This window comes from Pyrgilauda ruficollis, unplaced genomic scaffold, assembly GCF_017590135.1.
Source record: "Pyrgilauda ruficollis isolate IOZ18807 unplaced genomic scaffold, ASM1759013v1 scaffold15, whole genome shotgun sequence".
In the NCBI taxonomy this organism is placed as follows: Eukaryota; Metazoa; Chordata; class Aves; order Passeriformes; family Passeridae; genus Pyrgilauda; species Pyrgilauda ruficollis.
In genome coordinates, this window is record NW_024513654.1 from 492,581 (window position 1) to 517,000 (window position 24,420).

Sequence of the window (24,420 nt, forward strand, 5' to 3'; positions counted from 1 at the left end):
CAGAGACGGTCCGGCGGGGCCGCGCGGGGCCGGGCGGGCCGGGGGCGGCGGGGCGCTCACAGCCGTGTCCCACGAGAGAAAGGCGGCCGCTCGGCGCCCTCGCACCGTGCCCCGCTCAAACCCGCCCCGCAGGGATGGACCAGCTCCGCGGGACGGGATGGGACACGACGGGATGGGACAGGACGGCAGGGGGACAGCCGGACGGGTCCCCGCTCGCCCTCCCGGCGCGGTCTCGGCCAGGCCGGCTCTCCGAGGCGCCCCCGGCCCGTGTCCCGGAGCAGTCCCGTTACCTGCAGGCAGCCGTCGGGCAGCGCAGCCGGAGCTCTCGGGGGCAGCGCGGCCGCGGCGGGGCCGGGGCTGGGGCCGGGGTCGGAACCGGAGTCGGGGCCGGGGCTCGGTCCCGCGTCGGGGCTCGGTCCCGGGTGGGTGTCGCGGCGGTGCCCCCCGACGGGTGTTGCTGTTCCGGAGGCAGCGAGCGAGGCGAAGTTCAGCGTCTTGTTGTCGAAGGCATCCTCCACGCTGCAGAACATCCCGCCGCGCTTCTGCCGCGGCCGCGGGCTGCCCGCACCCAGCCCCGCAAAGCAGGCGGGCAGAGGCTCCTCCTGCCGCCCCGACATGGGCCCGGCGCTGCCCCGCTGCCGCTGCGCTCCCGCAGCCGCTCGCCCTGGGCAGGAGAGCCCAGCGCCGCGTTAAGAGCCGCCCAAGGACCCCCCGCCCCTCCCGGTGCCCATCCACCCGTGCCCGTCCCCACGTACGACCGCGAGGTGACATCTCCGGCGACTGCGATGGCAGAGACAGCGCGGGGTTGGCTGCCGCCGGGACCGGGTGAACGCCCCCCGCCCGAGCCCTCCGGGCATCTCCCGGTCCCCCAGCGTGGCCGGTGTCACGGCCCAGCTTCCCCATCCCCTCAACCCCAAACCAGTTCGTCTAATTTGAAGGTTTAAAACAGATCTTTTTAATTAAAAGTTGACAATAATTTATGTATTTTACAAAGGAATAGAAAGTCTCTCGATATATATCATAGGAATCACAATACAAAAATATCTGTAAAATTCTCTAGTCGATCGCTCCAGCCCCTGTTTTCGGGCTGTCGGTTGCTGTCACAGCACTGAACCCAGCGTTCTGTATTTTGGATATGATTCTGGAGTAAAATTAGAGGACACGGGTCACGGCACGCCAGCCAGTGGACCAAAAACCTCAATCTTCTCTGTGTTACATTTTGCATAAGTTTACAATAGTCCCTTTTAATAAACTGTACAGCTCATCATACAGGGTTTAATACACATATTCACACGGCGATTTCCTGAGTCGAAGCTAAATCTCTTCCTGTGCACGCTGCCGGCGAGGAGCTCGGGGCACAGGGGTGCGAAGGAGCCGGCGTCGGTCCAGGGGCATTTTCTCCTCCTGGTCAGGAATTCTGTCCACAAGCCATGTAAGGCACTCAAGGAATCACTGAAGGCTACAGATACAGAGCAGAATACTGGGAATAACAGCCACATCCTCCAGCAGCTGGAGCAAGCAGTCCACGCCTGGCGCACGCACGGCGGCGGGTTTGGGGCGGGGGCGGCCCGGGGCACCCCCTGCTCCGGCTGCTGCCCCGCACCGGGCACGGAGGGGCTGCGGGAGCGCCCCAGGCCGGGCCACTGCCCCACCGCGGTCCCGGGGCTCGGAGACGGTGTTTGTGAGAGATGCACAGGGGCCAGAGCGAGGAGGGAGCAGCCGAGACCCGACACGGCTCAGCCCGGCCCCGGGCTACCAAAAAACTCCTCACACAGAGCCCAGCCCGGCCCGGGCCACCACAAACTCCTCCCAGAGCCGGCGGGATGCGGGCAGCGAGCAGAACCAGCGGGATCCTTCCCGGAGAGAGGGAGCACATGGATGGCCATCTCCTGTCTGTGCATTTAAACGGAGGAAACAGTTCTGGAAACATTCTTTGAGCCATTTTCTCTTTCCTATGTACAAAATTTCATACATATTTATAGTGACATACAGATAAGCACAATCCCTTATTTACACACACACCTGTCCTGTACAATTGGATTTGTACTTAAAACACCCAGGATCAAGGAAGTTAATCGGAAAACAGAACCGGTATTTGACACACACGGACACACTGGGCAAGAGCACATCCTGAATGAAGAGCCACGAGATGGACTCAAGCCAACTCCTAACGTGCCCTTTGTCACCTCAACCACCACCTGCAGGGCTTCCAGTGAATACAGTATTTTAAGACAAGAAGTATTTCAGTAGAACTCAAAATGAACTCGTTTTAGGTGTGAAATGCAGAAGCAAAAACGCAGCTCATTCCAGAATCCCAGCACTGGTATTGGTATCTGGTAGAATCGGAGCTTGTTAAATCAATTCCATGATAGAATCATATGCTGATACCAAAATCCACAACCTTGGCCTTAAAACATCGCATCCCTTTGGTTCAAACACCACGCTTCTCTGACCAACTCCCTTTCTTCTGTTTCTGCAGCTGAGCTCCCTGTGCTGGGTTAAAACATGGTTGATGTACAAGAGCAGGAAGAGCCTGAAGAATTTCAGTATCAAGGGTTTTCTTCATAGCTTTAGAAACTCCAGCGGTGCAGGTACCTACAGAATAAAATAAACACAAGGTTTAACTACAGCTGTGCTCCTCTCCTCCATATGGGGTTTTCAATCCCACAATCTACAACATTTCTATTCCATAGGTTGTGCTGGGTTGTTAAGCAGCTCTCAGTTAAGTCTAACTTGGAGTAGGCTTAGCCAGTTACTGTTTTTTCCCTGAAAAAAAAGAGATAATTTATTAAATATTAAATGTACTGTTTTCTCCAGACTGTGCCACAGATCAAACAATTAATTTTCCTTAAGCAGTACTCCCCTAACAGCTTTGGGTAACACTCAGAATATGGTGATGATCGTGAGGAATGATGAATTTAAAATTTGCCTCATGTGACAAACTCTGAGAGGACAAGTTAATAACCGCGGAGCCAAATTCCACCTCCCCGGGGGAGGAGAGGCGGCACGAAGGACGTGGTGCCCGTAGGTGGGAGGGGGCTGCTGCAGCTGCCCTGGCCCTTTCCGTGCCCCCTCCTTGGCCCCGTGTCCCTGCTCCCATCTCCCACCCAGGCACGGGAGGAGCGCCAGCCGGACGGGGAATGCCTGGGGAGCACACCTGGGAAGAGAACGGCCCGGCCAATGGCTAGAACGGAGAGAATCCCCCATTCCCTGTCCCTTCTCCATCCCCTGTTCCATGTCTCTTCTCCCCAGGCCCCAGCAGCAGCTGAATTCCCTCCCTGGCGCAGCCACTGTGCGGGGAAAGGGTTAACCCTTCCCAGCCCGGCCGGCAGGGCAGAGAATCCCTGGCTGCACTGGGCTCCTCTCATCCCGAGCCCCGCCGCGGGCAGGGACACCTTGCACAGAGCAAGTCCTGCAGGTCAGGCGGCTCCTCTGTCCCCCCGAGCCTGGAGACAGGGGATGCTGCTCACAGGTGACAACAGCACCCCAAGGACTTCAGAAGCAATTCTGAAAAGAGACCGAGACGGCAGAAGAGGAAGCGGGAGCGGCTGACACGGGGTTTTCCAGACGCCGCTTTGCTTTGCTTTGTTTTGCTTTGCTTTTCCTTTGCTCTGCTTTTCCTTTGCTCTGCTCCGCTCGCCGCCCGTCAGCGCCCGGGCCGTCGCTCCCGGCGCTCCCGGCGCTCCCGGTGCCGGGCGCTCCGCGGGGCGCGGCTGCCCCCGCCGTGCCGGGGCTCCGGCGGGCCTCGCACACGGCACGGTCACCCCTCCCTCACCCCGCCGCCTCCCGCCGAAGACACGGAATTGTTCCAGAGAGCTGTAAAACTGGGACAGCAGCCCTTGAAAAATGGTAACGGACGGAGCGCTGATGCTCGTGCCTCTGGGCACTCCTGGCTTGTGGAAAACAGCGGCTTTGCTGAAAAGAACAAGGCAGGAATGCAGCTCCTCGAAGATCAGGGATCAAATTTCATGTGAGAAAGGAATCACAAAACCCCAGAATTTTTTTTCCATAGATTTAAGCTAAATTTCCCCTGATTTGAACTCATTACTCCTTGTCCTGTCACGACAGCTCCTGAAGAAGAATGATCACCTTCATCAGCACAGCCTCCTACCAAGGCTGCAATGGAAGGAGATACATATTTACACATTCATCTTTATCTATGCATATATATTTATATGCTTATTTATATATACATATGTTTATTTATATATATATATATATATATATCACAAGGGACCATATGGCTGGGGGAGGCACCTGACAGCATCCTGGGCTGCTGGGAAAAGCTGGGACATGTTTGGGGAGTAAGGAAAAGGCACCAGAACCACCAGGCAGCACTGGACTGGCCAAGGTAATGCCTCACTGAGCCCCTTAAGCAGAGCTACCAAGCAGGTGAAGCGATGCTGGAGGTGTCTCTAAGGCAGCTCAGCCCTCTCTCCCAAAGAAGAGTCTGCCTGGATGAGCCTGAGGTTCTTCATCACTGCTAAACCTGAATCCAGCCTGGAATCCAGCCTGGGACCCCGCTGCTGCCTTCCAGTGGGACAGTAAATCATGAATCCCTCTGGGATCCCTGCAATGGGAAGGAGTGGATCAGAGAGCCCTTGCACAAACACCTCGGGGCTGTGGCCTCGGGGGCTGGACCCCATCCTCACCTGGGACCCCACCAGCCCCCAGGAGGTGGCAATGCAGAATCTCTCACCTTCCCACTCATGCCCCGCGTTGAGAACAAACAGGTGGAATTTCATGTCCATGTAAAGAACAATGGGCTAGAGTTGGCTTCCTTGCCTTCTCCCCTTCCTCTCTCACTGGATTCACAGAGGGCATTTATGGCATATTCAACCCCCCCTGTGCACATGGATACAAATGCAAATAACCCACTGGGACATACTGCAGGGCAGGGAGTTGGGCCCAGAGAACAGGAAGATGAGAAATCATGAGCAGAATAAAATACAGAGGGGAGTTATTTAACCATCTAAAAACAGTGGCCATTTAGTTCCAATAGGCTCCACAGAAAGGGGAACATTTGATGTCAGGGAAGAGGACAGGACAGGTCCCTGGGTCCCTTTTTACTTTTCACCATTTTCCTGATGAGAAAAAGGAAACTGCTGGCTGCAGTGAAGCAGCCAAAGATCAGGGTAATAACAGTTAATGGATTACACAAATGGACTTACACAAATCTCAGCTGCACCCCCAGCTTTGACAAAGTGCACCTTCTTTTTTAAGATGCTATTTTTTAACACCTGCCTTTTTGAGCAGGGTGAGGGGGTGAACACACTCAGGCAATTCACTACAGAGTCTCTGCAAAAATTCAGTTTCTTGATTGCATTTCAGGCCACAGTCCCATGGTTTTTGTGGCTGAAGGATGGGCTACCAGCCCTGAGAATTCCAGCAACCAGCAGCCCCTCACTGTCCACTTAATTTCTTACTTAATTCCTCATTTTCAATTTAATAATTAAGAGGACTGTTTCATAGGACATCCCAGTGAACATGTCCATGGTGTATTTTGTTCCTGCCTATACTGACTTGGAAAATTCTGGGGTCTTCCAGTCCAATTTAGCAAGGAAGGAGCGTTCCCGACCATATCCATTTCTGCTGACAAACGCTGCGAGTGTACGCTGAGCAGAGGAACTACCCAGAGCATAAAAGCACTTCACCTCATCAATATTCACAGACTGGAATGTGAAACGCCGTTCCCGGCCCCCTGAAGGTTTCCAGCAGCCCCAGGAGCCCTGGGGAGGCTGGAGCTGGGCTGGGGATGCTGGGCATCACCGCAGCCGGTGCCCGTCAGTGCCAGCCCTGCTCTGCCAGCACGGCTGATTGCAGCCACTCCTGCTCACCTCCTGCACACTCTCATGCCAGGAGACACCCAAGGCAGGCAGGGCTGGGCCCTGGCACTGGCATCACCTCCTGTGCTGGGAGTGGAACCCGGCAGCTCTGGCCCCACAGTCAGGCTCTGCCCCACGGACACGGGGGGATTCTGACACAGACCTGCTGCAAACTGCTTCTGCTACAGCAGAAAACAGGGCTGCTCCCTCGAGGCGTAACAGCAGGGGTTTAAAAAGCTGTTTCCTTCCATTACAAACTATTTACCTGTGATAAAATCTTGGTACTGCTCATTTTACACACACACACATGCACATATATAAATATGTGCATAGAAACCCACAGCATTTTCTTTCCACATTGGGTTTTCAGTTCAGCAGGGACAGTTCAGGGAGAGCTCAAGGACAGTTCAGGGACAGTTCAGGGACAGTTTACTGGGATCAGCTCAGGGATAGCTCAGTGGGATCAGTTCAGCAGGGACAGTTCAGGGACAGTTCACTGGGATCAGCTCAGCAGGGACAGCTCAGGAACAGTTCATTGGGATCAGTTCAGGGACAGCTCACTGGGATCAGTTCAGGGACAGCTCATTGGGATCAGCCTTATTATTTGCAAGAGCTCAGCAAGACTCAAGTTAAGGGGGAGAACCCTTCAGCTGTGATGGGTATTTAAGCTGCTCTGCCCAGCTTCATTCATTCCCATTTGGGGAATGAAAGGTGAAATGAATGATTACCTTTAAAACCAGCTTGGTGGAGCAGGCTTTTACCCTGCCAGTCTGTACAGTTAGGTGGAGCTTTCTTTCTGAGCACAAGCTGATGATGGAAGGCACCGGGGTTTTGAGGGGGAAGCACACAGGACACCAAATTGCTGCTGCTGCACAAAATCACACTCCAAAAAAGCTCTTCTCTACTTCCCACAGAAAGAGGAACACCCATGTAAATGGCTGAAGGGAAAGCTGGATGGGGCTTGGAGCAGCCGGGGGTAGTGGGAGGTGTCCTGCCGGCGGCAGGGATGACCTTGCAAGGCCCTCCCAGCCCAAACCATTCTGGGATCCTGTGCTGTGTGTGATACCCCTACAGCAACACAGGAGTGGGAGGTTTTAGCTGAAGAGAGGGTAAATGAAAGGCTGCCCACGGAACCTGCCCAGGAAGCACAACCAAAAGCTGTGCTGTAATTAACCAGATGTTTTGGTTAGAAGGAAAATCCCAGCTGGCCTTGTTGAAGTGTTTCCCTGTGGGATTTGGCAGAGCCATGGAGGAGCAGCCTCTGCACAGCAGAGATGTCTGGCATGAGCAGTGGGGAGCTGCATGAGCTCCCAGCCATGCCCAGACCTGGCTGGAGCCTCCTCCAGCACCAGCCACGCACTCCTGCCCCGGGGCCTCCATCTCCCCCGCCTCAGCCACAAATTCAGACTGACATTGTCATTTCTGTGCATTTCAGTCTGCAGCAGCCCCTGAGACAGCGGAGCAGAAACGCCGTGCAAGGAGACACCGCCTGCTCTTATACAAATTGACAGTTATTAACACACTGGAAATCTCTCCTTCATTGCCGAGCCAATCCTGCTCTCCACCGAGAGAGAGAAACCCACAAGATTTACAGCACAGTAAACGGAATTAAAGCTTTTGAGTCAATGCCTCCGTGCCTTCCCAGGAACGCCTTTGCTCAATGGGAGTCTCCTTGACTGCCTGAATTTCCCCACACTCCACTTCAAACAAGGATGTCTGGGGTCACCCTGCACAGCAGACTCGCCAATTAGCATTCTGAGGCTGAGCTCATTAGTGGCCCTGTGAAGGAAGTCCTTTCCAGAGGGCCTGAGCACACACACAGGGCTGCCAGCTCCAGCCGCTCCTCACCCCGCTGTGCATCCTTTCTGAAAGGGAGGAAAAACCCCAAACCCACCTCTGCTGACAGTGGGGTACGCCAGGAACACAGAACAATTTGCTGCTGTTCAATTGATCGTGTGCAAAGTCATTCAAAGGAAAGGAATTATCTACAAAACTGAGAGGCTCACAGGGACAGATCCTGCTCTGGGGGTGAAGGAGGTTCCCCATCCCACCATACCTGCTATCCGTGGTTAAATAAAACCATCAAGCTCTGAACTCCTGAAACTGGTATTTCTGATTGCTGCCTACAGTAGGAAATACATTATGTGTTCGTAATTAGAAATATTAAGGGCCATTTCTAACGAGAATTGATATTGCTGTAAGAAATGCAGGGGTTAGGGGAGGGTCTGAAAACAGGTGGGTCCACCATGAACCCAAAACTGGCTTGCTGCTGGTGGCCACGGCTGGCATTTTGGGGAAGAGGCACAACCCCCACTTCAAACAAGGATGTCTGGGGTCACCCTGCACAGCAGACTCGCCAATTAGCATTCTGAGGCTGAGCTCATTAGTGGCCCTGTGAAGGAAGTCCTTTCCAGAGGGCCTGAGCACACACACAGGGCTGCCAGCTCCAGCCGCTCCTCACCCCGCTGTGCATCCTTTCTGAAAGGGAGGAAAAACCCCAAACCCACCTCTGCTGACAGTGGGGTACGCCAGGAACACAGAACAATTTGCTGCTGTTCAATTGATCGTGTGCAAAGTCATTCAAAGGAAAGGAATTATCTACAAAACTGAGAGGCTCACAGGGACAGATCCTGCTCTGGGGGTGAAGGAGGTTCCCCTGGGGAAATATCCCCATCCCACCACACCTGCTATCCGTGGTTAAATAAAACCATCAAGCTCTGAACTCCTGAAACTGGTATTTCTGATTGCTGCCTACAGTAGGAAATACATTATGTGTTCGTAATTAGAAATATTAAGGGCCATTTCTAACGAGAATTGATATTGCTGTAAGAAATGCAGGGGTTAGGGGAGGGTCTGAAAACAGGTGGGTCCACCATGAACCCAAAACTGGCTTGCTGCTGGTGGCCACGGCTGGCATTTTGGGGAAGAGGCACAACCCCACCACCCCAGGGCACGTTCAGCTCTGCAGACACCAGCTAAACACAGCAGGCTGCTTTCAGAATCTGAATACAGACTGGCCTGGGTAGCAAGGGACTGCAGAGATCATGTAGCTCCACCCTCTGCCGTGGTGTTTTCTCTATCCTTCTATCACTGGAAAATTGAAAGCAATAATTTAATATTATTTGTTCCAGCAAGTTCCACATGTTGTTTCCTTTGAATGAACAGATATCAAAAGGAGCTATAATAAATGCTGGGGATTTTAATTAAATTAAGATAATCAGGGCAAAAAATATGGACATTAAACCCTTTTCTATAAATGTAAGAGTTAATTTCTAATAAAAATTTCTCTTAGGTAACTGACAGCTTATTTATTTGGACACAGGCAAGTGCTACCCACCACTGCGAGCCTCCAGTGTTCAAAGTTAATGAGACACTAAAAAATAACTGAAATACCACCCCAAACCTGCCTGGGACAATCAAATGGCCTGTAAAGCAGAATTCTCTCCTCCAGGACACACAGCTCCCAGTTTCCCCTGGCTGCAGCACCCTGCACTGGGGTGCCCATTGGTGGGGTCTCTGCTGTGGGCACCCCTGGGTGCCCACCACCCCCACTCTGGCCCACAGGAGAGCTTCTTCTCGTAGTGGAATTACAGTTTGATGCCTAATTAATACATACATTTGGCATGTAAATAACACTTCTATAAGGCTGCGCTCCCCATCATGTTCATCTGCCAAGTAACTCCTTATCAGCACAAATTTGAAAAAAAATGAGGGAAATTGTGAATTAAAATACTTTTCCGATTAGTATTTATCTCTAATATGCAAAATGAAAAGTATTTTAATTTCCTGCATTTAAAACATATTTTTTTAAAAGCAGCATGACTGCGTGCTACCCATACAAATCTGACAGTGCATTTAATTACCTCCCAATAATTTTGCATTAAGAGTGACCACTGATCTAAAACATAAACCCAGTATTTGTTACTATATCACACTGAAATGTAACTAAATTATTAGCAATAATTAAATAATGTTTACATAAAGGTAATTTCAATACCAAATTCAGTACTTCCTCTGTTACCACCTGAAGTATTTTAACCCAAGTGAGAGAGACCAGCAGGGGAGGGAGCTCCACAGAATCCCAGGATAAAGGGGTTTCCAGCTGGTCAGCCCATCTTACCTGCCCAGAGCTCTGATCCCTTCCTGCCCATGCTCCCAGGGAATGGGCACCATGGGACCCTGGCTGCCAGCAGGACCTCGCTCCTGGCCTTGATCCTGGCTTTGTTCCTCATCCCTGGCCTTGGTCCTGGCTTTGTCCTTCATCCCTGGCCTTGGTCCTGGCCTTGGTCCTTCATCCCTGGCCTGGGTCCTGGCTTTGTCCTTCATCCCTGGCCTTGGTCCTCATCCCTGCCCTTGGTCCTGGCTTTGTCCTTCATCCCCGGCCTTGGTCCTGGCTTTGTCCTTCATCCCTGGCCTTGGTCCTCATCCCTGGCCTTGGTCCTGGCTTTGTTCCTCATCCCTGGCCTTGCCCTACAGCCCTGCATTTCTGTGCTTGGCTGTGGATCCAGCGTGGTCAGTCACACTCTGGAATTTCTTCTGGATTTTCCCCTCTTCACCTGTTTTTCTGGAGAATTCTTTTTCCGTCCTGGTTCCTGTGCCAGCCTCCCGGGCTCGGGCTCTGGGGGACTTGTGCTCCCTTTCCCCAAGGTGAGGACATCTTCCAGGTGACAACATCTTCTGTTCCCTCTCCCAGCCCAGTGCATGTGGATCAGGGATAATCTGGTTTAGTTCACTCTTTTCCAGGTTGAACTTTTTGCTGGGACAGTGTTAAGCCTTTTGTCATTGTTCAGGGACAGCCAATTATAAATTATTGCATAATTTTTCTCGTCATGGTTTACTGACAAGTCAAAAAAACAAAAAAAAGATTACAGCTTGGTTTCCTGAACGTAGCTTTACGGTTTTTCCTAAAACTGGGCTTGTAGAATATTCAACAAAGCATGGGACATGCCCTGCGCAACGGAGAAATACCTTGGAACAAACCACTTCATTTTCACTCACATCCACCTTTTCAGGAGCCACTCCTCTGGAACGCTTCCTAAAACCTTCTTTCAGGACAGATTTTTGAAGAACTGTGGAACCAACATGAACGTGTGGCATACAAACAGGACACGGGCACTTCTACACAGAAGCAATTTGCCACCTGCTTAGCAGGGAAGCGGAATAAATTCAGTGTATCTGAATCAGTGATGGGCTGCTGTCAGAGCCCGGGCCTGCCCAGCAGGGCTGGCACTCAGAGCAGCCTGGGGCTGCAGGAGAGGCAGGAGCAGAGTTTTTGGCTTTCTTTGTAGGCTCAGTTCTGTCCTCTCCAAAGGCTCCTGGGGCGTTTCGGGGGTGCAGGGACTCCCCCACAGCCCGGCTCAGCCTCGCTGGAAGTCCCACAGACTGCACCTCCCGTGGCCAGCAGCAGAGAACGAGGCAGGTCTGGGGGTGCAAGGGGCAAAGTCTCTGTGTGGGTCTCGGGAAGCAGGGCTGTCCCTCTGGGAAGAACAGCAGGAGCAGCTGCAGTGGCCTCAGGGCGCTGGAACAGGAGAGGAAAACAGGAATCAAAGAAAAGCCCATCTGGGCAAAAATAACATTCACAAAACTTCTGTGAGGTCCTGTTTATAACTCTCTGCTGAATTGCACAAGTGATAAAACAGGATCTGTTATATATTCCATTTCTGTTGTTAGTGGGGAGTGTTTCCCTCCATGCCATCCCTGCTGTGGTCATTTCTGGCAGCACACAAATAGGACAATTTATCCCCTATTTACACGGGAAAAAGGGGATTCAGGGGGTCCCTGGGGCCTGGAGGAACACACCCCAATAAATGCCACGTTGCCCCAAACCCACCTGGCTCTGTCCTGGGACAGGACAGGCTCTCTGGCTGGGCAGGAGAGGGGCTGAGGGTTTCCATGGGCTTCCAGCACAGATCAGCTGGAGCTGCCCCTGCTGCAGTCAGAGGAGTCACCCCAGACTGAGGGTTCTCCCTGGCTTGCCAGAGGTTTCCTTGCTTTTAAGCCTGCTTAATTTTTCCTTATCCTTCCCTCTAAAGAAGGAAGTTCTGTTTGACAAGTTTTTGCCTGCTGGTGTCCAGGTTTCACGTTTTTTTTTTTTAAAGGATTTGAAGATTTCCATTCTTGGGCCCTCTGGCATGCCCAAGAGACCCTTCAATCCTGCTGACACAGCAAAAGGAAGGCACTTTTCTCTATGGGAAAATAGAGATGCTCCAGGAGGAGAAGAGGAGAGAGCAGAGGAGACCCGAGGGCTTACCTTGTGCATGTGGCCTGAAGGACTATGACCAAAGAATGAAAGCTAAAGAGAAAAATAAAAACAAAAATAAAAACTGAAAAGGGGAGAGAAGAGAGGAAAAAATGGAAGAGAAGAAAGAGATTAAGAGTTTACAGTGTGTTTAACTGAGAAATAAGCTGTGGTTACAGACAGAGCACAACAAAACTCTCAGGTGAGAAGAAATATGGAGTGTGAAGTAAAGTCCAAGTGCTCGGGGCTGAGCTTGGCTCACAAGAGCTCCCGTGTCCCTTGGGCTGGTGACAGTGGCCCCTGCCCCTCTGAGCCCAGCCAGCCCCAGCCACGGCTCGGGGGCGATGGGGAACATCAGCTGAGCTCTTCTGACCCCCCACAGCACCCCGAGCCCGGCCCTGCTGAGCCTGGGCTCAGTCTCAGCTGCTGGCCCAGCTGTACCTGAGCACGGCCATGCCACGGACAGGGCAGGGCTCGGCTGAGGCCGTTCTGGGGTAAAACACAGCAGTTTGGGCTGCCTGCAGAACACTCTGTGACATGAACTGTGGCTGCAGGCGAGGGAGGAGAGCGAAGCCCCGTTCCTGCTGGGAAAGGCTGCTCCATGCACTGCACGGCCAGGGGCTGGCACGGGATGGGAGGGAACAGGGAGCAACACCCCTTCCCCTGAGCTCTGCTGCTCAGCCCTCGCTCTAGCCCTTCCAGGGCATGGCCCCGTGTCCCTGCCCAGTTCAGGCTGCCCTGAAGGGTAGCAGGGAGGAAGGACTCAATTCAACCAGTTCATCTCCCCTCCTCAGAGGGGCTGGTGCAAATGCAAGTTGTTTTCCTGGAGCTGTCCCCCTTCCTCACTGCACTACACACACGAGCTCTCTCTAAGGTGGTTTCCTTGGCCCAGGTGAAATGGAGAATGGTCATGTGCACACACAGCAGCTGTTCATCTGCATGACCTTACCTTTTCCTCTAACTCTTTTATTTGTCTTTTTTGGCCTTCAATTCTTTCTTCTAGCTCTTTAATTCTCTGTCAGATTTCAAATAAAAAAATATTTATTAACCAACCAAATACAGATGTACCCGGAAGATGCATTAGTTTGGGGGATACAGATTGGATGTGCTGTGCTTCTACCAAAACCAAATTGGGCGTTAGGCTGTGGGTGAGTGCTCTGTGATTGTCACCGTGTGTGACAAAGGCAGGAACAGCACGCTGCCCTGTGCGCGGGGGCATCCAAGGCCAAGCAACGCCTGTGCCAGGCCTGGCCAGCTCGGGACAGCTCCAGGGGAGGCCGGTGCTCCCAGGGCCATCCCTCCCTCCTGCCCGGCCCCGGGCTGCCCCACACCCACCTGCTGGGCGTGCTGGATGAGCTCCATCCTTTCCCGCAGGATTTGGGCGTCCCTCTCCCGGAGCTCGCTCATCACCTGCCGCTTCCACTGCTCCACGGCGCTCTTCAGCTTCTCCTTCTCCTCTTCTGAAAGAAGTTCGGAAATTTTGGCTCCAGCTTCTTGCTGCAGGGCATCATAGAGCATGGCTTCTAATTCCAGAATTTGCTAATCAAAAACAATATAAAGCTGTCAGCTGGACCTTGTCCCTGGTTGGGTGAGGAGTTTGTGAGGAGCGGAGCATCCGACCCTGAAAGGCAACGGGAGCGGAGCAGGGGCTGCGTGCTGAGCCTGCCGCGAGGACAGCACGGAAAACTCCATCCAGAGGGAAAACACCCCAGGCTGCCTCCATCCCACGGGGCTCCGAGCAGCTCTGGGGCTGGGACAGCCCCACAAACATGTGGGAGCCAGCTTCTCCTTGCTGGGCATGGGAGATGGCCGTGGGGAGAGGAGGAGAAGGAAAAAAGGAAAGAAGGGGGAAAGGGAGAAGGAAAAGGGAGAAGGGAAAATGTAAACAGGAAAAGGAAGAAGGAAAGAGGTTCATAAAAGACTAATTTTGTGCGTTACAGTTATTTTTTACATGTATTTTTTCAGCCCCTCGTTGCCCTTCCCCAGCTCTCCTGCTACCCAGCAGAGGACACAGCAGCACCAGTCCATGCTCCTGCCAGAAGGAACAACTCCCTGCCGTGTGTGTGCAGCATTGTGTACCAAGCAGGGGAAAATGCCACGTGGGAAGATATTCCCAGCACCTCCTCTGGGAGCTCCAAGAGGGTTTGTGCCCAAGGAAACGACCCTGTCCTGTAGCTGGGCTCTGCTCCTGCTGAGATCCTGTCCAGGCAGACAGATGGACCCTCTGCATCCACTGGGATGGAGAAGTGCAGGAGAAGGACTGGCCACCCTTCCCTGAGGTCTCAGAGCATCCCTGGCACCCTCCTGGTGCTGGCAGACAGGGTCCCCTGCCCTGGAATCCAGGATAAAGGCTGTGCCCCCAGGCAAGCCAACAGCGAGCTGAAATCTATTTCAAGACGTTTGATCCGGAGCAGGAGAAAAGGCAGCAGCTGGTGGCACCTCTGCACAGCCCCTCCAGAGCTGGTGGCACCTTGCAGAGCTCTCCAGGGCCTCAGGAGAACCCCACTGCAGCAGAATCACGGAATTGCTGAGGCTGGAAAAGTCCTCAAAGTCCCCCAGGGCAATGTCCCCCAGCACTGCCAAGGCAACCGAGTGCCACATCCACAGGGCCTTTCAGTCCCTGCTGGCTCTGTGGTGATCATTCAGCTCAGCCCAAATCCACGTTTTCCAGCTGAGCTGCTGCTGGGGTCTGACTGGGTCTCAGCAGAGCAGGGGAGCAGAATGCTCCCAGCAGAGCAGTGCCACCATGGCAGGGGCTGTGGCACTGCTGGTAACTGCTGATAACTGGTGACAGCTGGTGACAACTGGCTAATAACTGGTTAATAACTGGTGATACCTGCTGAAAACCAGGCATCTCCATGAAGAACACATCAGATCTCAGGAGAAGATTCTGCTTTCCCTTTTAAAACAACACCACCAGCTTGCTAAGCTCATCCCAGCGAATGCTGCTGTCTGACTCCTGGATTTCTGCTGGGCCCCAGCCTCACAGACACAACCCCAGCCCTGTCTGGAGACACTGACCTGGGCAGGAGAGGGGCAGGGGGACCCTCCTGGCCCCCAGAGCAGCAGCAGGGTCAGCCAGTGCTGCCTGGAGCAGGACCCTGCAGCAGCCAGGCCGAGGCTTTGCTGCTAATCCTGTTGGCTCTGCTTCAGGGGGATCATGATTAGCTGCTTCTCATCTCCAGGGGCACAAAGGAAACATGGAAGTGAAACAAATTTTATAAAGCAAAAGAGCTTTTTCCACTCGAATTCCCGGGCAGAACAAAGCTTCCTTTGCTGCTCTCAGGGTGCATTTGTGCCCTGGAACAAAGCTGTGCCTGGGACACGTGTGTGGTGCCTGCAGAAAATACAGGAAAAATGCAAATCACCCTCAGCCCCCTCTGCACGCTCCTTGCACTCACTGCTTCCCATCACAGATACATGCAGCCTTTGGCTGCACAAACTGCTGCTCAGGACAGGAGATGATGGAACCAGAGTCCCAGACTGGGCCCTTAAAGGCCACCTTGTTCCATCCCCTGCCATGGGCAGGGAAATTCCACTGCAAGGTGTTTTAGGGCTGGGGCCACAGCTGAGGGGGCTCGTGTGCTTTCCAAGGTTTGCACTGTGCCTTGGTTCCAGATACAGCTCAGAATGTGGCAAAATCAGTCCTGGAACTCACCCACAGGACAGAAGATGTATGGAGCAAAAGCTCCCCCAAATGGTTCAAGACACAAGTAGCCAACAGGAGGCAGAAACAGAGGCAGAAACACTCACTGCTCCTCAGAACGTGTAACTGTGCTCTAGGTTTATGTAGAACTGGGAAAATGAGATAAACTGAGAGGAAACTTTATGCCTTTTGTGGATATATGTATAACCTTTCTCTCATTGATAAAAACAAGACAGCTGATGACTGAAAAGATGGGTGAAATGCCTGAGGATCACTTAATGATGAGCCTGACTTAAAAGCAGTTTAATTTCAAATGTACACATCCCAGAATACTTCCAGCTGCTCTGGTTACAGAGGGTGTAATCCAAAATCCGAAGAAACGTGCAGGCTAAAATATATTTTTTTTAAATGTAAGACAAATTACTGAAAACCTAATTTCCTTATCCGTCCTTTACTGAAGCTTTGGCTGAATTAAAACTGGTGTTGAGTAAGTTAAGGTTGAGGTGCTGTCCCTGGGGGGGCACTCAGACCCCAGAGCTCTGCTCACGAGGCAGTCCTGGTGAGCTCAGGGTGCAGAGGGTGTGCTCTGACCCCATGCAGCCCCTGGGCACTGCACAGCAGCACTGCCCAGGGCAGGGTGTGCACAGGGCCAGAGCACAGGGCAGGGAGCTCCCCCAGGTGCCCTGGTCAGCCACCTCTGACAGCCCTCACCTTGTGAGCCTGGTCCAGGGACTGTTTCCTGAAGTCCAGCTCATCGTCCAGGTAGCCCTTCTGCTTGCTGAACAGCTCCTGGGGAGCAAGGAAGGGCTGTCAGTGCCCAGCAGGGCCCCAGCCCTGTCCCCTGCTGGCCCCTCCCCGGTACCTTCTCGTTCTCCAGGTCCAGCATCTTCTGCTGCAGCGCAGACTCGGTCACCTCGATCTGCTGGAGCCACTGCGGGGACAGAGCAGAGCCTGAGCCCTGCGAGCCCAGCAGGCAGGTACTGCTCAAAGAGCAGAGCACAATTCACCCAGTCACCGTGGTTTTCTCTGAAAAGCCACGTCTCAAAGCCTGGCCCTTCCCTTCTGCCGTGGCTTTGAGCTCAGTCTCATGAAGTGAAGCACTTCTGCTGCATTGCTGGTGGCTGCTGTGCTGGGACAAAGGCCAGTGCCATTCCTCCTGAAGCACCGTGGGCTTGTGTGGGGCTGGCAGCTCCCTCAGCAGCTCTGGCACGGCAGAGGGGCTGGTGCTCCCAAACACAAGGAGCAGGAGAGGTGCCCTGGCCTCACCCCTCAGCCTGTGCTCCCTCCTTACCTTCTCAGCCAGCGTGAGGACAGTCCTGGCCTGGATGATGACCACCTGCTCCTCGTTGGTCAGGTTCTGCACCAAAAGCAGAGCACAATTACAACAAATCCCTGTGTCTTGTTACTAACCCACTACTTGGGCCACCGCTGTTTCAAACATGTCTGGAATTAAATATGTCTGAGGAACAATAAACTGAGGCAGAGAAAATTAATATTGTAATGCCAAATCATTGTAAAAGGCATTGTCACTATTCAGTACCAATCCTTGCCATACATAATTCTTCCAAAATTCTCATATTTACTGTCAAGAAAAGAGACACTGAGTCTATTAGTACCCAACAGGGAATAAACACATTTACACAGGACAAGGTCAAGCTCAGCACAAAGGGCCATGGGGAGAAGAGGTGCAGTGCTCATCCCATGCACCATCCTCACTTTGTGCAGCCAGGTGATGATTTTGGGAAGCATTTGTTGAGATGTTGGCCATTCCATCCATCTCCTGTTGCTTTCTCAAAAAAAACCCAAAGCAATGGAAGTGGGTTTTGCATTTCATCCCAAGCTTCAGTGTGACCACAGGTACAGCAGAAGGGCCCGGGCCTGGCTTGTGTGGGACCCTGAGTCAGAGCCAGGGCAGGTGCTGAGCAGGGGGACTGTGGAGAGCTTCTGGGACATGGCAGTGCTACCCTGCAGGGATTGAGTCAGGGAATCCTGCCATGCTCTCCGTGGGAAGGGACCTTAAAACTCCTCCAGTGCCACCCCTGCCATGGCAGGGACACCTCCCACTGTCCCAGGCTGCTCCAGCCTGGCCTTGGGCACTGCCAGGGATCCAGGGGCAGCCCCAGCTGCTCTGGGCACCCTCAGGTATTTATAGTTCTGGTACTTCCAGGTTGTGCCATGGTTCTGGGGATGGTATTTGCTGGTGCCCAGCCTGTCCCCAGGGAGAGCTGGGGCAGCCCAGGTGCAGAGCTGTGAGAACAGTGGGGACCCTTCTGCAGCCCCAGTGCCGGGGTGGGGTCCCCAGGAGGGCTGAGGGCTCTGTGAGACCTCGGGCTGGAGAGGGGCTCTGCTCCCCTTGACCCTCACAGCGCTGGGGCTCTGCTGACAGAGCAGAGCACAGGAAAAGACCCCCAGGACATGTGTGCCTTCCATGTGCATAAGTGCAGTTGTTCACTGCCACCTGCTGAAGGAGAAGCACTTGCAAGTTTCTTGTTATTTGCTTCTCCTTTTCATGCTGCTCTTTTGGCTTCTTGTTTGAGACCCTGGTTAGTAGCAAGGGTTAATGGGTTATTAGGCACACTCAAAGCACACAGCTGCTGAAATGCAAAAGCAAAGCAAATCCAGAGCAAGCAAATCAGGAATCTGTGTGTGACCAGTGGCCAGAAAGCACCAAACACCAACATCACTCTGAGTAGCAGGGATCTCAGGAGCCATGTGGTGACACGAGCCCCTGCACTTCACTCTTCAGGTGGCAGAAAAACCTCGAAATGCCAGCAAATGCTTTGCTCTAGCCCAAACCAGAGGCAGGACAGGCTGTGCAGCACCAAAGCAGGCAGCTCTGCTCACTGCACACGAGGACAGGTGTTCCCCAAAGCATGCACAATTTATTAAAGGAACATACACTTACGGCGTTATCCCCTAAAATGTCCAACTTTTTCATCAGCTCTGCCACTACAATGTCCTGACAAGAGAGAAACGGAGAAGCAGGAGTCAGCACAGGGCGTCTGGTTTTGCTCAGGGAGAGGAGAGGAAAGGAGCATCCCTTACTGTTACACCTTCAGCCTCGCAGTACACCTGCAGAGGGCTCTTCCCCTCCGTGAAGGGGCCGTGGTGGAAGGTGATGGCCGGGGACCGCCTCTCTCTCTCCTGGAAGGACAACAACAATCCCTGGTTACCCCTGGGTGTGTCACACCCCAGCATCATGGAGCGCTCTGGCTTGGAAGGGACCTTAAAGCTCATCCCACCCACCCTCCTGCCACAATGCCTGTCAACCACACTGCGGGTGTTTGTGGTGTTTTTGGAGGAAAAAATTGTTCACCCAAAGAATAATAAAGTACTGGAATGCTCTTCCCAGAGAGGTGGTGGATTCACCATCTCTGGATGTGTTCAAAAAAAGGCTGGACATGGCACTTGTGCTGTAGTCTAGATTCTGAGTTGAGGTGTTAGGGCATGGGTTGGACTCGATGATCTCAGAGGTCTCTTCCAGCCTCATTATTCTGTGATTCTGTTTGTGGTTCTCCTCCTTCAGCAGCCTCTGCACGGAGCCCCTGGCCCTCCCTGCAGAGTGCCCCTCTGCAGTGCCCCCACCCCGCAGTGCCCAGCAGGCAGGCCTGCCCCACGGGCTCACCTCCAGCTCCAGGATCCTGAACTCCAGCAGCTCGTTCTGGTCCTTGGCGTCCTGCACGTCGTGCTTGAGGCGTGCCTCCTCGGCCTCCATCTGCCTGATCTGCCAGGGAACAGGGCACGGGGCCTGGGCCAGGGCACACCCAGGGCAGGGCACACACACCCAGCCGGGGCAGGGCACACACACACACCCTGGGCACACACACCCCGGGCAGGGCACACAGGGCACACACACACACCCAGGGCACACACACACACCCTGGGCAGGGCACACACACCCCGGGCAGGGCACACAGGGCTGGCCCCAGGACACTGTCCTTGTGCACAGCACACACACAGGGCCACGGGCAATGGCAGAGCCACGCTTCTCCAGCAGCTTTATGAGCATCTCGTACTGAACATGAGTGATTTCCAGCAGGGCAGTGCCACACAGATTGCCATACTGCCCCTTCTGCATCCCTCAAGCACAAATGTGACTTGAATAAAGCAAATAGAAACGCTGAGTACCTTTTCTACCAGCTCCTGATTCCTCCTGTACAGCGCCTGCTTCTCCTCAATCCACTTCATGTCCTGGGGAGGAATGAACAGCACTGCAGGTGAAGCTGCAGCATTTACCAGCACAGCAGCAGGTATCTCACTGAATCTCACGTGCACAGGGACAGAACAATGAGGGCTGGCAAACTGTAAGTCCATCACTTCCTAAAATAACTTCCTAAGCTAAACTTGCCCATATGATTTTAACAGCTCTGCAGTACACAAATGGAATAAAAACATTCCAGTGATTAAAAAACTCTTCCAGGTAAAATGTGGTTTGCATTAAAAGGGATATGCCCAACTATGTGTTTACTATCAAATTTCCATTTTGCTAAATGCAAATTACGTATTTCTGCAGATCAGGCAAACGAAACTATCTGGAAGCTAATCTCTTAGTCTGAGGAATATAAAACCCATAAACCCAGCAAGAACAACAAGAAGAGGGTAAGCTGGGAAGGCAATGCTGGAATTATTGACTATTTTATTGTTCTCAAAAACATTTTCTGTTTACTGCTGTTGTTGTTTTGGGTTTTGTTGGTTTTTTTGTTTGTTTTTTGGGGTTTTTTTTGGTTTTTTTTTTGTCAGCAGAAGTGATGCACAAGCTGTAACCAGCCTGGGAACCTTTCTGGTCCCCCAGCAGAGAGGTGGGGAAGGGCTGGAGTCAGCATTACCTGTCCCTGCTCAGCCAGAGCCTTCTCCAGGTCTTCTATCTGAGCCTGGGACCGGTGTATTTCTGCTTGGAGCTGCTCACGTGTCTGTGGGATATGAGAGAAAAATGAAATAACCCAAAAAATCTATAAAGAATAATTTAAAAATACATTTTTAAAAAATCAAACTTTCTCCAAAAGACCAAACCTAACGCAGTTACAGAAAATATTTAAACCACCAAATACTTTTAACAAATGATTTTGAAACTTCTTTGGCAGAAGAAATTTGCAGCTGAGCACAGAATATCAAATAATCAAATGCAATCAAATCAAGTCTGGGAGATAGGATTACTGATTTTGAGATTTAAGTCAAGATTAACAAAATGGCACAGCAGAGCTGGCCCCTCACAGCTGCTCTTGGCAGGCTGCAGCCAGAACCTCCCTTTCTCCAGGAAAACTGATGAAAATTATTATGGCACAATTCTGGGCACAGCTGGTTCCCTTAAATTTGGGACATATTGAACACTCAGAGCAGAGCCCACCTTGCAAACTGGCAAATTTCCTTGACCTTTGTGCCTTTGGTGCCTTATCTGTGACTTGGACCCTTATCTATGATTTAGTGCCATATCCATTTCATACCCATCTCAGTTTTTACTGCATTTGTAGCTTCCTGCTGATTTAAATAGGCACCACATTCCTACACATGTTTTCTGGAGAACAAATGTAGTTATTGTCAGTTGTTGTATTTGTTACACACTTTCATAGCACGTTTTCTTTCCTCCAGCCATTTCTCTGCTCTTTATCTCGTTATTTACACTGAAAGTGATTTTGTTTACATGACCTACTCTGGTGCCTCCTTTGGCCCACTATGAAAAGACTAAAATCCAGTCACTGTCACAGCTGGGCGGGCCTTGGCTCGCTGGGATTTCCCTTCCAGGTGCAATCCCTGATGTTTCAGAGATGCTCATTGTGGGAACACTGCTGGGAATGTCATTTTCAAGCATTAGACCTTGACCCGCTCCCAGTGTTCCTGGATAACCCCTTCACAGAACAGGTGTAGGAACAAATCAGGGCTCTGCAGGCACATTTCTCCTGTTAAACAGCGAATCTGTCCCTTTCCTGACTGCACCCACCCTTGCAGCTGGGCATGACCCATCCTGCCAGCCCTTCAGGGCGTCAGGGAATGCTTTGGGTGGGAAAGGACCCCAAATCCCACCCAGTGCCACCCCTGCCATGGCAGGGACACCTTCCCCTGTCCCAGCTGCTCCAGCCCCAGTGTCCAGCCTGGCCTTGGGCACTCCAGGGATCCAGGGGCAGCCCCAGCTGCTCTGGGCACCCTGTGCCAGGGCTGCCCACCCTGCCAGGGAACAATTCCTCTGTAACTCCTGGGCACACACAACAAGCTCCTAAGAAAAGCAGCACTTCAGGCCAGCTGCCACAGGAACTCTGAGGCAGACAGGCAGAATAGCACAGGGCACTTTGCAATTTAATTAACAGAAAAATCTCAGCTATAAGCCTTCTAAACATTTTATGAGGAATCATGTAATCTCTCAGAGTCCAGAAGGAATTAAAGACCACGCATTATATATTTAAGGCTATCTGTCCCAGTTCTTTATAGCAAAAGAGCTTACTTTCAAGGATTTCCCATAAAAACTTCTCCCTGGATTTCCCTTGAGCAGCTCAGAGGTGAAAAGCCCGAGCTGCAGCCGTGGTGGATTCTCAGCAGCCCCTTCCCAAGGCTGGCAGCAGTCGGAGCTCCAGGAGAGCTGGAGAACAACCTGAGCCCGGCCACGGGGTCCCAGCCACCCTGCCAGCCCCAACGCCCCCTTTCCATGCCATGCAAGCCCTGCAGACCTTGACTTCTCGCTCTGCATCCAGGGTGCCCCCGACCTGCTCCTGCAGCAGGGCGTAGGCGCGCTGCAGCGCCTGGTACTCCATCGTCAGCTGCCGGAACCGCAGCTCCGTCTCCTCCTTGGCCATGCCCTGCAAGCACGAAACAACAGGGGACTGGCTGTGCTTCCTCTCTAAAGTGCCAGAATTGTCACTTTTGAAATGCAATTTGGAAGCATGGTACAAAAAATCTCGGTTAAGTGCCCTGAAGCTGCGTCCCCTCCGTCCCCTACACATCTCTTGCACGCTCTTACCTCCAGGAAATGCAACACAGAAATAAAAAGATAATCCCTGCCTTGGAAAGATAAAAGCTTACCTTCCATATAGCACAGTAATGACTGCACCACCCTTTCTTACTGGAACAGGGAAAATCATCACATTAAAGGTGAAAATGCAGCTTTCTTTAACAACAAAAGGTTTCAATTTGGAAAGGAAACCAAGCCTGACAGCCCCACTCAATTATTAAAACACGAATCCAGAGGTAATAGTTGTAGAAGTGGTGACAGCAACATGAAAGGAGCCCTTCATCTTCTTCACCCTCCTTACAATATCCAGGATGGAATGCTTTCATGTCAGGCTGACCGGAATATTTCACTCAACATGAAATGGAATTACATTGCTGGGTGCATGCATCAACTTCCCACTGGCTGAACAGGGGGAAGAATGTCAATAGAGGAATGAAAATAAACAGGCTTTGCATACACAAATACAGTCAGATTTCCTGCACTGCAGCCTGGTAACCATCAGGAATCTTTCATGATGGAGTGAGGAATTCTGCAGGTTCCCTTTCAGCAGTCAGCACACCACGAAAAGTCTGCACATCATCAGGGGCAATTCTTGTTTATTACAAGATTCTTGTTAACCCAGAGCTGTGTAATGGGCCAGTGATCTGACACACACTGGGGAGCGCACTTGTGGGGAAGCCCTGGCAAATCCAAGGAATAATCCCTTTGATTTGTATTACATTTTTCTGCTCTCAGAGCCTCGGGAGCCCAGCCAGGAACCAGCCTTTCCCTGGAGCCAGAGCCTCAGGGGAGCATTCATTCCCTCTCCCCCTCCAACACAGACCTTGCTGCTCGGTGCTGAGCTCGGCTGGCCCAAACTGCACCTGCCAAAATCTGCAGCCAGGCTCACAGTGAACACACCTCCTCAGGCCTGTCCTATTTCTCAGTTTTTAGACCTGCAAACCTGCCATAAATTCAATATTCTTAGGATATGAGATTTCCAGCTTGGCTGGAAGTGGTGGAGTTACTGAAGACCTGAGATTTAGAGATACTGACCACCATGCACAGTACCAAATTTAACAGAAGTGTTCATTTTGTGGTCTGAGGTGACAGAATGACAGAACAGATATGAGAGAGCAGCAATGACAGATAGAAGTGATGGAACAGAGCAGGGAGTTCATTAAAACCAGCACCAAAGTCAGGGTAATCCAAAGCAGAGGGGTTTTTGAGGAGTACCTCTTCCAGGTCGTCCTCGGGCGTGCAGGGTGTCTGGTCGGTCCGGTCGGTTTGGTAGGAGATGGAGGAACCATCAGACTCCAGGGAAGCCTCCTCGTCGTAGCCATAGAACGTCTCCACCACCGGCTTCTGACAGAGAGCAGGGTCAGGGACTGGCCCTGGCAGCTGGACAGACTGCCCTGCACCTGGACAGACTGCCCTGCACACGGACAGACTGCCCTGGGACCTGGACAGACTGCTCTGCACCTGGACAGACTGCCCTGCTCCTGGACAGACTGCTCTGCACCTGGACAGACTGCCCTGCTCCTGGACAGACTGCCCTGCACACAGACAGACTGCCCTGCACCTGGACAGACTGCTCTGCACCTGGACAGACTGCCCTGCACATGGACAGACTGCCCTGCACATGGACAGACTGCTCTGCACCTGGACACAGTGCCCTGCTCCTGGACAGACTGCCCTGCACACAGACACACTGCCCTGCACATGGACAGACTGCCCTGCACATGGACACACTGCCCTGCTCCTGGACAGACTGCCCTGCACATGGACAGACTGC

At 52.5% G+C, this 24,420-nt stretch overlaps 2 protein-coding genes across 19 annotated transcripts in view; both read right to left on the reverse strand.

The window, feature by feature from the left end:
• DPYSL4 (dihydropyrimidinase like 4) overlaps positions 1-617 on the reverse strand; it is a 12,057-nt gene extending 11,440 nt beyond the window's left edge. Inside the window, exon 1 of the mRNA XM_041461248.1 lies at positions 291-617. Within this exon, the coding sequence (XP_041317182.1) occupies positions 291-617 (327 nt within the window). The remainder of the gene's footprint in view (positions 1-290) is intronic.
• An 11,480-nt stretch (positions 618-12,097) lies between these two features.
• The window catches only part of JAKMIP3 (Janus kinase and microtubule interacting protein 3), a 28,375-nt gene continuing 16,052 nt past the window's right edge, over positions 12,098-24,420 (reverse strand). For 4 of the 18 annotated variants that reach the window (XM_041461277.1, XM_041461276.1, XM_041461267.1 and 1 more), the window contains 13 exons: positions 23,862-23,990; positions 22,366-22,494; positions 20,536-20,619; positions 19,838-19,900; positions 19,335-19,433; positions 18,755-18,853; positions 18,609-18,668; positions 17,001-17,066; positions 16,572-16,640; positions 16,421-16,498; positions 13,399-13,602; positions 13,013-13,078; positions 12,098-12,148 (listed from right to left, as the gene is read on the reverse strand). In XM_041461277.1, coding sequence (XP_041317211.1) covers positions 12,098-12,148; positions 13,013-13,078; positions 13,399-13,602; positions 16,421-16,498; positions 16,572-16,640; positions 17,001-17,066; positions 18,609-18,668; positions 18,755-18,853; positions 19,335-19,433; positions 19,838-19,900; positions 20,536-20,619; positions 22,366-22,494; positions 23,862-23,990 — 1,197 coding nt within the window. Of the gene's footprint in view, positions 12,149-13,012; positions 13,079-13,398; positions 13,603-16,420; positions 16,499-16,571; positions 16,661-16,975; positions 17,067-18,608; positions 18,669-18,754; positions 18,854-19,334; positions 19,434-19,837; positions 19,901-20,535; positions 20,620-22,365; positions 22,495-23,861; positions 23,991-24,420 lie in introns of all 18 variants that reach the window. The other 14 variants (XM_041461279.1, XM_041461278.1, XM_041461272.1 and 11 more) reach the window with 10 other exon arrangements.